This window comes from Cadophora gregata, assembly GCF_030347475.1.
Source record: "Cadophora gregata isolate MNR1 chromosome Unknown scaffold_12, whole genome shotgun sequence".
Classification (NCBI taxonomy): Eukaryota; Fungi; Ascomycota; class Leotiomycetes; order Helotiales; family Ploettnerulaceae; genus Cadophora; species Cadophora gregata.
The window spans coordinates 2,038,453-2,052,849 of NW_026695935.1; the positions used below are offsets into that span (position 1 = coordinate 2,038,453).

The 14,397-nt window shown below is 49.5% G+C and overlaps 3 protein-coding genes across 3 annotated transcripts; all 3 read right to left on the minus strand.

The window, feature by feature from the left end:
• Positions 1-1,133: 1,133 nt before the first annotated feature.
• Positions 1,134-2,369, minus strand: ONS95_003473 (uncharacterized protein; the record flags this gene model as incomplete). The annotated part of the gene is made up of 4 exons (XM_058496785.1): positions 1,134-1,356; positions 1,428-1,649; positions 1,705-1,901; positions 1,962-2,369. The coding sequence occupies 4 exons, from the start codon at positions 2,367-2,369 to the stop codon at positions 1,134-1,136; spliced, it is 1,050 nt and encodes a 349-aa protein (XP_058354037.1).
• A 2,272-nt stretch (positions 2,370-4,641) lies between these two features.
• Positions 4,642-9,876, minus strand: ONS95_003474 (uncharacterized protein). Its single transcript, XM_058496786.1, has 2 exons — positions 9,197-9,876; positions 4,642-8,992 (listed from the first exon to the last, which is right to left on the minus strand). Exon 2 carries the CDS (start codon positions 7,684-7,686, stop codon positions 5,374-5,376), a length of 2,313 nt encoding a protein of 770 aa, XP_058354038.1. The 5' UTR covers positions 7,687-8,992; positions 9,197-9,876; the 3' UTR covers positions 4,642-5,373.
• A 2,085-nt stretch (positions 9,877-11,961) lies between these two features.
• On the minus strand, positions 11,962-13,162 carry ONS95_003475 (uncharacterized protein; the record flags this gene model as incomplete). The annotated part of the gene is made up of 3 exons (XM_058496787.1): positions 11,962-12,438; positions 12,504-13,023; positions 13,086-13,162. The coding sequence occupies 3 exons, from the start codon at positions 13,160-13,162 to the stop codon at positions 11,962-11,964; spliced, it is 1,074 nt and encodes a 357-aa protein (XP_058354039.1).
• Between the last annotated feature and the right edge of the window lie 1,235 nt (positions 13,163-14,397).

Consider the following 14,397-nt stretch of genomic DNA (forward strand, 5'->3'; position numbering starts at 1 on the left):
TGGCGACTCGGCACCAAAATCGCTGGGATGATCACATGATCAGTATGACTGCGCTCAAGGGGATCTAAGGTTCTCGTTCCTCTGCTATTCGACTTTAAGCTTTAAAGATTAAACGATTGCCCCTTTCCTCTACGAAGCGTAGCATCGTTATAAATAAACATATTTTCCATGGCACCATGCGTCACAAGGGAACACAGCACAACCTCCAACCCTGTCATCAAATCCAAGATTCCTCTGCATCACCAAAACTCTCCGATATCAACGAAATATAAGAATCCAATTCTTGGTTATAATCCATGTGGCAATTTACCGTTACTCAATCCGCCTAATACCCCGCGATCTCCAGCAATGTTCGGCTAAAGTCCAAAAGCTACCCGCCACGTGGGCAGCAGGTTAATATCGAATAGCCGCACTGAGCCTTGGATATACCTCATGATGTACTCCCCACGGCGTGGCAACAGTGTTGGTGGGGCTTTGTGGGTTTTAATCCAGGCCCTGCAACTCGGGCGTGCTGTGGACAATGTGCCTTTTGGATGCTACATCATGGCGTTTAGGCAAGATCCGAAAACCATATATAGGCACGATCAAAATATCTCTTTTATATTTCACTGCCCTAAACGTTTTTGGCTTTCTGACCTTGACAGCTCTTCCCAGCGAGGATTCACGCTATAGTAGTGGAACACGCCCGCCCCTAGGTGGGTTTCTCATATTAAGCGAATGTTTACCTCACCCGAAGAAAAGGTGGGGTCGTCCCACAGCCGAGCCTGCAGAACCTGGCGGGAATGCAATGGAAACCTGACCAGATTTAACCATGAGGTCAAGTCAACGGGCTTTGATATAATTGACGGACAAACTACGTACAAGAAGATCTGTAAAATGATTGATGACAAGAGTGTAAGGAAGGAATTCTCGCCGCCGCTGCATTCTGCATCCTCGTCGTCATTCCAGAGTGGAAATGTTTGTTTGGTGATTCAGCAGCGCTTCACTTCTACAGCAGCTCCAACTACGATATCCCGCATATCTTCTCTCCATTACCCATCCAAATCTAAACGCAAAGACAGCACAGTATGGTTGTAAACCCCCTTCAATCCATTTCACAACAGCATTGCCTCACCTAACCGAGGGGAGACAATCTATGCCTTGATAGCAGCCCCTCCCATCGGCAGAGCCTTAAGCCATCCATCAACCTGCTCAGGTGCTGCTTGTGGGAGATTGCACGCATTGTACTTGTCAGCCGACTGCTTGGTGATGCCAGCAGCAGAACAGTCCTTGTCAAGGTTGCAGTTCTTGTCCATGGCAAGTTGGAGGGTCTGCCCCTTCCATCCGAAGACGTAGTCACCGTGGGCGGCGGCGCCTCTATTCTGAGTGTCAGTGATATTTCCTCCATGGTCACTACCGTTGTAATGTAGGTGAGTGAATGGACATACCCCAAGTTCATGCTGTACATGAATGGATTAGATCCGTCAGCTGGGAACTGGCTTTTGTCTGCCATGAATTCGGTGACGTTCCACATCAACTCGTACATGATCTGTGGGAGCTTGGTCGGGTGAGTCGAAGGGCATGATCCGCCTCCATTGGCACCGGATCCCTGCCCGTAAGCAACGTGCGATTGATGGTCGGGACTGTCGAGATTCTTGCCATCCCAGCACCTAAAGTTGTCAGTATGTAGTTTGAAAATCCTCCTGACGGTAGCGAGACACTTACGTTGGGAAGATGATGGTCTGTCGGATCATCTTGCACTTGGTGTCCATGGGGATACCGACTGTGTCGGTACCAGTGCATGGAGCTCCACCAACAAAGTTATCCTCGTTCGTTGAAGTCCAGCATCGATGGCAGATATTGGACTTGGCAACCTTGGACTCATCTGTATTTGTTGCCTTGCCTGCAATCATACGGAACCCCTATCACCCATTCATCAGCATCTTAATGACACCTTCTCATCCATCCAGAGGTATACTCACAGGCTTAAACGCAGTCGTCTTCCCACTCGGGATATAATAGATATCCAGCCCTCCCTTATTAACCAACTTCCCCTGCGGTCCACCATTACCTACCTGCGGCACACGCTTATACGTGCCATTCTTAGCCTTGAAAAACATCACCGCAGTCCAGTAGTTTGACAAATCTTCTCTGAATGAACACGACGTGCAGGTCGACTGTGAAACCAGATCATGTGAGACGGGATCCATGGAGATGTTGAAGGAGTTGCCGCCGACGATCTGGTGCAAGTGAGGGGTGTACGCTTGTCCTGGATTGACAATAGGGTCGACTCGGTCGACGACCAGTTGGGAGCATGCGAAACGCAGCATGTTTTGGGCAGAGCCCTGGTGGGCTAGGAGCGCCACGAAAGTAAGAGTAGACCAATGCATCTTGATCTTGATCTTGAAAACTTGTCGAAAACGTCGTTTGTGGACCTTTTTGAATTCTCTCGGCAACAAGCAGATGTGAGTAGAATAGAGAAGTGAAAAGAACGGGCGTAGAAGAAGTTTCGAGTACTGAGAAGAAGATGTATCCTACCATCCTTATACCTTCTCCTCCTCTCCCAGCTCTTCCAGATCCCGCCACCATCCCACCCCGCAAAACCAACAACTGCCGAGATCTGGAGAACTTGTTTACTCACTTTTCGCATCATGTGGAGGTAATATAGAATCCTCGCGCAAACATGCCATCATTGGACTGGAATGTTCGATGCTTTGATTGATCCCATATATCCGGGCGAAGGGTAGGTTGAATGCCGATGTGGAGATGCTTGGGAGTAGTGGGTTGTGTCTGGCTGTTGTGGTGGTTGGGTTTATACGGGTATTGAGCCTCCCGGTAAAATCGCACTCCACGATGTTACTGCATTGCAGTACGACGCTATCGTTGACAAAAACAAAGTGTTTGCCGAGATTTGGAGAATGTTGAAGATATTATTGGATTAGTATAGGGTGGAGGGATAGGTCCTCGTGCACCACAGTGGTCTTTAGTATAGGTAGGTAGCATTGGGCGTTTTCTTTTGGGGGCATGATCGCTGGATCTCAGGGAGGTTTGCTGCCAAAGTACTATATATTCGGTCTTGGGTCACTAAGTATCCAGCACATGTCTTCATGTAGCGAGCGGACCAAAGGGTGGGAAGAAATGTCTGCTCTGGGAAATATCCTGGATCGGAGCCATGACCTACTCTGGAATATTATGAGGTTGGATCTATTGGAAGGGTTGGAAACAAAGATAATTTAAAATAAACACTGTCTCGAAGACCTCAAATCGTTTCCCGCCTCCAAAGGCTGAAATAATCTAGCAAAGAAGTCACTGCACTGTCATTAAGATTTCTCTTAAAGTCTCTTAGATACAAAACCTACGAAATGCCAAAATGGTAACTAAACGACCTTTCAAACACACACTTTCCGCCACAGAAAACTTTCGGATCCCGTCCAACCAGTCTGAATTTCCTGACCGAACCCAAAACACACTTCCAAACTTCAGATGACATATTCCCATTCCACTTCCATCCCAACACTTCATATTCGAAGCAAGTTCCCGTTACATGTGACTTGCCATCCGCCTCATATCTCATCCGAGTCCAATTCCCAGCACCCATCACATGTCTAGTCCTAACAGTCTCCATCCATCCCATCCCATCCATTTTCAGACAAAAATTCAGTCCTGCCGGCTAACTCTCACTACCTATCGCCAGTCTCATATCTCACCCAAGCCCAGTCCAGTTCCACCACCTATTCCACCGTCTCATCCACATCCCTTCCACCTAACCAAGTGTTCCCAACCCAATCCTTCCATTACATCAAACCTCCCGGCGATACTCCACATGACTAACAAACCGAAGCAAATCCTGCGCTTTGGGAAAACCCCAGCGCTTGCTTTCTAGGCACTCAACTGAGACTCAAGCTTAAGCTGTGTCTCAACTTCGCTATTCTCATCTCCTCTACTATACGGGAAACCCGATATTTGAAAGTTAACCTTGACGAGCACTAGATGAACCGACGGACGAAAGAGTAAGCAGGCATTCACCAAGCACTCATCCATCACTGCCGTGTCTTCAACCCCCCCTCGACTCTCCCCCATTTCACCTCTCCACGAGGTAAGGAAACAGACAAAAACACACACAAATACACACACACACATATATGTATACACACACACCCACACACACACACACAAAACGACAAACACCAAGACAGCCAGACATCGACATATCAATCTACCGCGAACACTTCATTTACTTACCTACCTCACTTGCCTGCCTGCCTACCTTACTAACGAACCCACCCACTTCCACCCGACCCACTGCCTCACTCCCTCCCCCCTCACTTCCTCACCCACTCCTTCCCACATATCATAACAGAATCCAACACCGGCACTGTAGTCTGTAGTCCCATCCATATCCAGGCTACGCACCTTCACATTCCAAATCCAAATCCAAATCCAAATCCAGATCCAGCACGAAGTCCAATCAAGAAGAAATCAATTAGAAATAACTCAACTTTCAAAAGCAAGTTGAATAGCAAGACGGCCAAAAAACAAGAAAAGAATTTTAGATTTCCTAAAAAAAAGGGGGGGGGGGGGGGGAATGATGTAATGTGTCGTGACGTGCAAGTAAGCAAGTAAGCAAGTAAGCAAGCAAGTAAGTATTTATTTATGTACTTATGTAGACTTGAAACAGTGTGATTTACAAACAGTGCGACTTACAAACAGGAAATTGAATCAAATCTAATCGACTCGAACAGCGCCGATTCAACCCGAACCAAATCCAGTCGAATGCAGCGAGCGAGTAAACTTCGCATGTATATATACATCTATCATACATAATACGAACTCGAAATCCCTTCCAGCGGCCCAAATAACCACCCAACCAACCAACCAACCAACTCATCCAACTACCCACCCACTCATCCATAACCACTCCTTCCGCACAAAATACAGCGAGCGAGTAAGCGGTACGTCAGACGGACGTCAGAATACGATACTACATCATATTACACTATACAACTCTTCAACTCTACAACTCTCCCTACAACTCTACCCCTCCTTACCGTCCCAACCACCATCTCAACCTCAACCTCAATTCTAATCCAAATCCCGATTCCCAAGCCCCCAGATCCGCCTCGGGCCTCAGGGCCCGAGGCGAAGAACTAGAATTTGAAATGAACATGACGACAGAAACAAAGATATAACTTAACGCCTCGCTATGCCCTAAAAACCTCGCCAATCATAGAAAAAAAAAGAACATGGTATCTGTCCATCTCCATCTCCACAAAATACGGCACATACAGCACAGTACAGCACACAGCACACATATCCTCAACATCGCCATCGCTCGTCATTACACGCAGTTCTCCTCCCCTCATTTCCTCCTCCCTCTCCCATCTTCAAATTTCATCAGAAGAACCCCTTCTTCGTCTTCTTCTTCTCCACCTTCTCCTGATCCTTATTAATACTCCCCAAAATATCATCAAACGTACTCCCAGCCCCGGCTCCAGCCCCAGCCACCGCTCCACCACCCACACTACCTCTCTGTCCACGTCCATGTCCATGTCCCTGTCCTCCCACCCCCACCATCAACTCACCACTCCTACTAACCGCTCTTCGTCCCGGCTGCGCCATCGGAGAAGTCCCCCGACTCATAGCAGGCGAGGCATAACCCTGGCCCGAGATAGACCCCCTACTCATCGGCCGACTACGCGACGCGCCATCTTGTTCGAACCCAGCACCAGCAGCACCCTCGCCACCGGGGAAAACAGGCAGGCGCTCCAGCCCTAGCACTATGCTGCGACGTTGCGACTGCCGGCTCTGATTACGGTCAGGAACATTTGGACTCAAGACCGCACTGGAGCTTCTCTGGCGTCCTCGAGATCTGGGTCTCATTTCACCGTCTCCGAATCCCGGTGGTGGTTGGAGGGGGGACATCAAGCCGTCCTCGAGGGACTCGCTGTGTAGGGTTTCGTCTGCGTCGCCGCCGACGAGCTGTTCGGCTACTTTCCAGCAGTGGCTGCGACTGTATGTTGCCTCTACGCTGAACTCTACCATGTGACTTGGTAAGCTGACGACGCCTGTTCCGCCTGCGACGTTGTACCAGGATCTGTTTGCGCGGTTTCCATCTTCCAGCCAAGGTCTTGCGTTTGCGGGCATCTGACACAGGAAATACTCGACATTCTCGGTGTATTGTAGTGTTGGGGCATCGGTCACTAGAAGAGGTAGGGACTGAATCACAGCGTAGAGGAAGATCCAGTGGCCGTATCGTTGCTCGGAAAGCTCGAGTGCATTTTTTCCTCGGCCTTCCTTCTCTTCGAATGCCAGATACATCTCTAAGAAAGGGTTTCCAGGTTCTACGCCGACGTTATGCGACTTCGACAGGAGTAAGAGCATCTCATATTCCTTGAGTTTGCGTGTCTGGAGCTTGTGCTGGTCTCTGGGCGATAGAGATGGTAATGTTGGTTCGACGGTCTGGATGGTTGGTACGAGGGGGGTATCGAATGGAATGGGAGGCTGAACTGGTGGAGACGAACGATCGAACTCAGCCAGTAGCTTCCGTAGGGCAGCGGCAGGTGGAGAAACATCGATTCCGCTCTCTTTATCTTCTGATGCTTGCATACCTCTCGTTGTGAAGGCACTGCGATCAACCAGTAAATCGTATAGGGCGCAGAGATCAGCATAGAGAAGCTTCAGAACCAGTCGATTGAGACCACCCTCATTGAACGTATTCTTCTTACTGCTTGCCTTTGGTGGCCACTGACCATATCGATCCTTGTAAAACGATAGTACTTGCTTTCGCATCGACATGTAATTAGCCTTCCAATTCTTGAAGCGGATGATCTTCGACTCATTACTGGATGTCGATGATGCAATGCCAGAGAACATAGAAGGAAAGTCGAAATCAGTCAATCTGAAACCAGCAGCTTGTTGCAGCTTCAGCAGATCGCGGCGTGACTGCTCCAACTGAAGCTGTGTAATTCCCGAAAGTTCCTTGTATATTGGCAAATCGAGGCTGATAATCGACTCCAACTTGCCCACGGCATGTGCAAAGGCCTCATTATATAGCGTCGAGCATCGCATCCGCTCGCCCAGGATGAGATTCTCAACCGTCTTCTCTCTGCTGCCACGAACATCCGCAAGGCTCGTTTCTGCCAAGTAGAAACCAAAGCTCGTATCTGCAGACTCTCCGAAAGTCGTCCCATCAATACCACAGAACTCGAATCTTTTCAATGCCGCAGCGATGTTCATGAAAATGTGGAATACCGAGGGGCACGCTGGGGTAGAGACAAGGGGTTGCCCGTTGAAGAAAGCAAAAAGGTTGCGGGCGTCAACAAGCTTCTGAACATCCTGGTCAGGAAAATGGGGCCCGCTTGAATGCAGGCTGACCGGGTAATATAGATGCAGATCGCGGGGTTCGTCAGCGAAAGAAGGTATGCCCTCTCCAGAATCATCAGATCCTGAATAATTGTCGGGTCTGACATCTGAAGTATATGGCGGAGAGTCAAGTCCACGAACGGCCAAATTGCGTGTAGCATCTTCAATGCTCAAACTTTCTCTCCCATCAAAGCTGCGGCCCCGAGATCTGCCACTGCCTGTTGCACTGTTCTGTGAATCGTCGTATATAATATCCAGGAGAATCTGCGAGCACTGGACCACGAGAGAATGACATTTGATCTGAGGGCCGCGTCCTGTCGATCGTGGGTGTAGATATACAAACATGTTCGCCTCCTTACTTTCATCCCAAAGTTCTGGAATCTGCACGCAAATGTCAACATTCCACCCCACACCCCTTGCATTGCGGTACTGACCTTGTCGCCACCCAACAGGAAATTCAAATTGTAGTCGATTTGTTGTCCGTTGTGTAAAACCCAAGCACGAGGAGGGGCTGCATCAAGATCCTGAGACGGGTGTCTCGATCTGGACTTGGAGCTGCTACCAGGTAGCCAACTCCTCCTCTTCGTCAGCTTCTTCTCTGACTCTCCTTCCGACATATTCATTGACACGGGTCTGCTCGCAATTGGGTTCGAGAATGACCGTCTCTGTGCCATATCTGGTTGTGGTGGGAGCAACGAGTTTGCCCGTGGTCTCCTATCCTCCAAGCTATGTGGACTCGGCGAAGCGTCTCTCGGGGACGCAATTTGAACTGGAGGTGTGCCCTGCTTCTGCAGTTTGTGTGGACTTGGAGGAGGGAGAGGCATCGTCTTCGCGCTCGTTGGTTGGGAAGGAGCAGGTGGAGGAGCTCGGGTTGGCGGAAGGTGTGCGGTGCTCTCTGCTGGAATGGGCTTTCGCAGCACGGTTTGGTTGTCTTTGGGCAGCTTAGCATCGGCAGTCATGATACCTGGAAGGTATTGGGAGAGTCTGTTCAGCCGCGAGGGTGGCTTCGAGAGGGTTGCCATCTCTGCTGTACTGTGAGGAGCTACTTGCTCTTCTTCCTCGCTGACAGGCTCCAAGGGGACGGAATGAGAAGATCTAGAAGAGTGGTAAGAGAACGAACGGTCGGTTGTTAACTTACTGCGAGTCATGATGGCGGAGGTCTGGAATTGTAGTTTTCCATCAACCAGGGGAGTGGGCCTTCGCAAGGTTTCTGCAGGGGGGAGGATGCAATTGTTGGCGTTTGAGGAAGCTCGGCTTGAGCAAATTGTGGATGTGAAGGTATTACGCGTTTTGAGTGGAACTCGGATGCGGGTGCGTGCTGCTGTGGGTTCGTCTGGTTTGCGTGGCCGATGATGACAGTATAAAGGTATGCGTCTCCCAGAAATAGCTCACGCGAAGTGTGTGATTCCGTGACTGACGGACTTCGAAGAAGTAGGTAGTCCAGGCAAGGAAACGGAAAGCGGATGCCGCTGCGCTGTTGGGACACAGTCTTTTCGAAGTGGTTGGAAAAAGTTATGCAGAAGTCTCTGTCCAGGGTTTATCCAAAGTAGGAGTATTAGTGATATATCTCCCCAAGAATGTCATGCACGGAAGCAGTTGTCCAACTTCCAGATGGATGTTGTTTGTGGAAGGATGCGGCGTATGTCTTGGTCTGAGCCTGGCAGGTGAGTAAGATTTCAAGACGCCTCCTGCGTACAGAGATGATGTAGGTCAAGTTGTTCAGAGGATCAGCAGAGGCAAGACAGAGAGAGTCAACAACGAACTGCACTGCAGCGTCGTCTTGGTCCAATAATAATGTTCAAGGAGGGGTTGTTGTTTCTGGCTGGGAAGAAGGAAGTACCGAAGGGGGACAAACCAATGCAAACCAAGGAGCTGGGACGATGTCTAATTAATTCCCGCCTGCCCTGCCGCACCTTGTGCAACTTGTGCAATGGCATGCGTTGGCAACGGGCCAGCGAGGCTGAGCCCGTTGGTATCTTTGATTGGAGCAGCCGCACTCTTCGAATAATGATGCGATTCGGGACTGGCAGGAAGTCATGTTTAGGGGGCTGAGGTCAGGAGAGGGACCGGGAGGCTAGTGACCCAATCCACTTTACCGGCTCGGGAGTCGGGAGTCGGGACCTGGCAGGATGACACCGACAGAAAGCTGCCCGGAAACTGGAGAAATGACTGTGCCGTGACTGTATCGTATGTTGATTTCTGTTGTCGTTGCATTAATCCAGCAAATGGCCCTTTGTCGATATTTCCTGATGGCCTGGATAATTGACTTTCAAACTCAAAAAGCTTCGTTGAGCAGTGGGGTTGAGGTTGAATTTTCTTGCATAACCAACGTCATCTATGCCCTGCCCGCAATCTATTTTTGCTGGCTGCGTCTGCGTGCATCCCGTTGCACATCTCTGCACTAACAAGCATCCACACTGTGGCAGGGTCGCATCGCCAAGCCGTCAGTGGCGGGCAGTGCGGAGATCAAATCGGTTTGATCGCCAATCACGAGAGTTGTTGAACTTGCCCCCTGCTCTTGGTTGGACTTTAAACTTGTTGGTGAAGCTGTTGATTGCTGTTGTTCTTGTCCTGAAAGAATCAGACATACTCGAGTACGAAATTTAAGTGCTTGTGACTGTGTTTGAAGTCTTTAAAGAAATTGTCCGCTGCTGGAGGCATGTGAATCACATCTTGACTACATGATTCCTCAAGCGGGGTTTATTTGAACAAGTTTGTGAATGTTGGATGGACTGTTGATTTGATTGTCATGCACAATTCCCGCAACTTTGAGCTTCTGTCCCTTTAACTTTGCCTTTGCTTTTTCTCAGCATCTTCATTCGCATCCTTGCCCTTCATCCAGCAGTTCTGATATTTTTCTTCTCCAGTGGCACGCCGATGGCACTGTCTAAGTAAACCACTCCTTTCACAAATAATATTTGACGCACATACGCTGAACCATTTTCCAATCATCGGCTCGAAACTACCGGATAGCATGACAGGTCTGACTCCTCCCATGTGATCACGTGTTTACCATTCCGTTTTCACCTATTCTCCCCCCCTTCCTCAGTACCTTACAGTCACTTGATAGTGATAAGAAATTCCTGACACTTGAGAGGTCGGTATTTCAGGAAAGTGCACCTCCCACGGTGGGCTGGAACCTGCTTTTTTCCTCTAAGGTACGTTCTCTATCGGGTCAGCCAGCTGTATAAGATTCACTCCAGTCAGCTATTTAGCAGATCAGATTGACGTATCCAACTGCGTGTTCCCTTCCAACTGCCCACTTATCCTTATTAAACACGGTCACGAACAGCTTGGCTTGTGCATCAGGAATCCCTAAGCCAAAGAGGCGTAGACTTACTTTCAATATCGGGGAGTTCCCATCAAGCACAAAAGCTTCAGTTCCTTGAAATGTCACAAAATCTCCGTTCTGTATACGTAAAGTAATGTAATGTACCTATTTAGAACAGCGAGCTCCTTCGCCCAGTCAGACGAATGTGGCTAGGTACTCACGGAGAACCTTACGCCACACTTCCTGTGGCAGTGCTTGTTTTACTCACCCCTCCCCTTGCCCTTCCTCCTCGATCTCTCGTCATGAGTTGACATCTCTCCTCACTCACTCACTGTCAGTCAACCAGTCATCCTGAATATGCATTTCCTTCTACTCTACTCTACTCCCCTCCAATTGCTCTACTCAGACCGCTCTACTCAAAACAAACCCCGATTACTCTCGCCGTCACATCAGTTTATCAAACAAATTTCGTTCCGGTTACTCAATCAATCCTGTTGGTCTGTGTGTAATCTAAGTCATTCCCCTCACTCTCAGTGTTGGGGAGATTCAATTTACAAGCCCTCCGCAATGCATAAATACTTAATTGCACCAGCCAGCCAGGTAGCGAGCGATACCGAGATCGTAGGATAGCATCTAGCTTGCAACCATTCATCTCCATGAAGCACCCCCGCCTCTCTCTATCCCTACTAAACTGATTTATGCCACCCTATCTAAACCTCGCAAAGACCATCAGCTATGGAAGACACAGTGCAATCCACCTCGTCCTATATTTGATTTTGGCTACGGTAAAATCTTCTAGAGCAAATCTTGAAAACTTGAGCGGCCTTGAAGTTTTGGATTTTGGGTCGCTGGTATTCTTCCACCGATATCTGCAATACCTGGAGGCAGTAAGTAAGCAAGTACTCACTGCGTACGCCCCCATTAAAGTCGATCCCATCAACATAAAGGAGAGCTTCACGTCTGGGAAATACGGATGCCGGGCTGGGTTGGGCTGGGCTACGATCTATGGTGAGCAACTAAGGAGATCATTCGCTACAATTTTGAAGTGTAATGCAAATAACAATAAACATTACGCACTAACCACTAAACTACAAACAAACCTCATTCGATAACCATAACCATAATATCATCAACCAGGAATACCACGAGACAGTAAGGAAAAAGAAAATCCATACTTGTTGGAACCCCCCAAGCCAAGCTCCATGCTGAATCGAAGAAAAGAAATGCAGAAGCACACGTCAATAGTCCTCGTCCATCCATCCATCCCTCCTCACCACCTACCCATCATACATTCCATAACCTTAGCGAACAACAACTTTCTCGAAATCAAAACAACCACCTTCGGCTCTTCAAGCAACCTGCGAAGTCTCCGCCTCACTAGGCTCATACCCCCTACCAGCCGGTCCAGTAGCAACCGACGTCCCCGTCCCACTACTAACCCGACTCCCATCCACCCCCGTCGTCGTATCCCTCTCATTATTCCTCACCACACTGTCATCCCCAACAGCACTATCATCACCCGTCGTCCTCGTACCCCTCTGGCTCGCCGACCTCGGCATAAGATTCCCCTCTAGGTTCCCAGCCTGAGAAGGAACATCCTCCAACTCAGGCTGCCAATCCTTGAGATCGTCTTCGGCATCGTTCAAGATTTGGCGGGCCTGGCCGGCGTGCTCGTAGGCGGGTCGCACGTCGCCGGGGATGACGGGCGTGTCGTCGAGAAGGTTGAGGAGTCGGCGGCCGTGGCGCGCGAGGATGATTTGTTTCTCGGCGCGCTCGATGGTGGCTGTGAACTCGGCGGCGTAGGCCTCCTTCATCTTTTGTCTAGTCTGATAGGAAGGACAATCAATCAGCACTCGTCTCACTTCACAGCAGACTGAGAGGCAGAGCATACCACATTAGTCAACTGCGCCTCAGCAACCAGATTCTCCGCCTCAGCCCTAACAAGCTCCTGCTCCAACGTAACCAACTTGGCACTCTCGGGCTCCTTGATCTTCAACTTCGCAATCTCATCCGCAATCTTCGCCTTGTGGTCCCGACTCGGCTGCACGCTCTTCTCCGTATTCCGAATCGCCTTCAACACCGCCCGGCTGTCATCCAAATTATGCGCATAAAGATCCTCCTGCTCGCCGAGCTCAGATAGCAAAACTCCAATCTTGTCGGAAATGTCGCTGACGGAATCGTCGTTCGTGGCCTCGCCCCAGTCGGAGAGCTGCCCTGCGATGGAGAGGCGCTCCTTGCCGGCGGCTTCGTACGATTGGATTAGGTGGTTCTCCGACTTGATGAGCTTGTAGAGCTTCTTGCTGAGCTCGGGCTGGACCGTGCCGCGGAGAGAGCTGAAGCTGAAGCCGTGGCGGGGGCTGGTTGCGGACGAGGATCCGCCCTTGTTGGATCGGATGGAGAGTGCGCGATTCCTGGGAGGGGGTAGGTTAGCAGGAACTCGAATACAGTGTTGTAGACCTGGAATAGCCCTAACAGATGTCGCAGAGGGATATTGCCCTTGTTCTCTTTCATGAAGGAGTTCTCCCGTCGCAGAGAGAACGGATGCGGCATGTTGACGGACGAGACGTGGTAGGGAGTTAAGCTTACATTTTGTGTTTGTTTTGGAGATGCGATTAAGGATTGCTATCTGGAGAGAAGACCGTCAGCTCTTTCCATACAGATATCCCTCAGACATATCCCCCTCAGAGTAAGGTAACATCGCGACTTCCTTCAGCTTCAAATACGTCATCGGAATGTTTGTGAAGGAGAAAAATACGAACCTTGTAAATTGCGGGGTATGGAGTTATCAGGCCTGATATATTAAGGACCAGGATGTAAAGACAACCTTTCTGTTTCTGCGCGTAATCAGGGTCTTTGCTTGATTGTTTGAGTTTGTGGATATTCTGTTTCGAAGTTGGAAGAGATGGGAAGCTCTTGTCCCGTCGTCCTTGCTTAAGCTGTAGGTGAACGCGGAGCATGCGGGAAGGAGGTACGATGACGTCGTTCGCTAAATCATCTGCCGGGGTGGTCTGGATCTCAGGGTCCTCTTCCCCTCCACTCACATGGATATTCGTCTGAGTTCGCAGCAGAGTTTGGATGAAACTTTCTACTTAATATGCGACTGTGTATGTTTTTGATGAAAACCTAAATACATTTGACGATGTATCACTCTTTTCCCCCCAAACGGAGTGGAGAATGGATTATCTTGAGCTTCATCACGTGGACTGAACAGCCCCCAGCTTTGGTGAAGTGTTGATCGTCCCCAGAGCGGAAGCGATGAACCTCTGTGTGTATCCTGACAGGCGAGCAACTCTGTAAACAGGTTCTAGCGGTAGGACGGCGGTGTCTTCTTGGTCATCTTGTTCGTCTCAGATTGAGAGGTTGGGCAGCACAGTTTAGATTGGGAGTAGTACCTTCATTGAATCATAAATCATACAGAGGCCCATGTCAATAAACAAATACAATTAAAACACTGCTCAAAATACCACTCAACCCGCTAAACTCCAACACCAAGGAACATATCCCATCTTCCTTACCCCCAAACTCCAATCTCTACCCCGCCTTCTACCCAAGCAGGCAGTCCCTCCTCCAGCCTCATCATCCCCTTCCCCCTCCTTATCCTCAATATCCAGCCACCAATTCCCCACCCCTCTCCTCTCCTCCCTTCAAATCTACCGATAAGACCTCGTACTATGTCTCTGCTCAACCACCACCGGCACACTTCGTCTGTAGCTACTCTGGCTCATCCTCGGCGTAATGTATTCCCTGCTAACAGGTCTCGATGTCCTCGTCACAGAAGTGTACGA

What these genes read in the sequence shown, in the direction of transcription:
- ONS95_003474 (XM_058496786.1), bottom strand. Translation starts at nt 7,686, where the DNA reads ATGTTTGTATATCTACACCCACGATCGACAGGACGCGGCCCTCAGATC.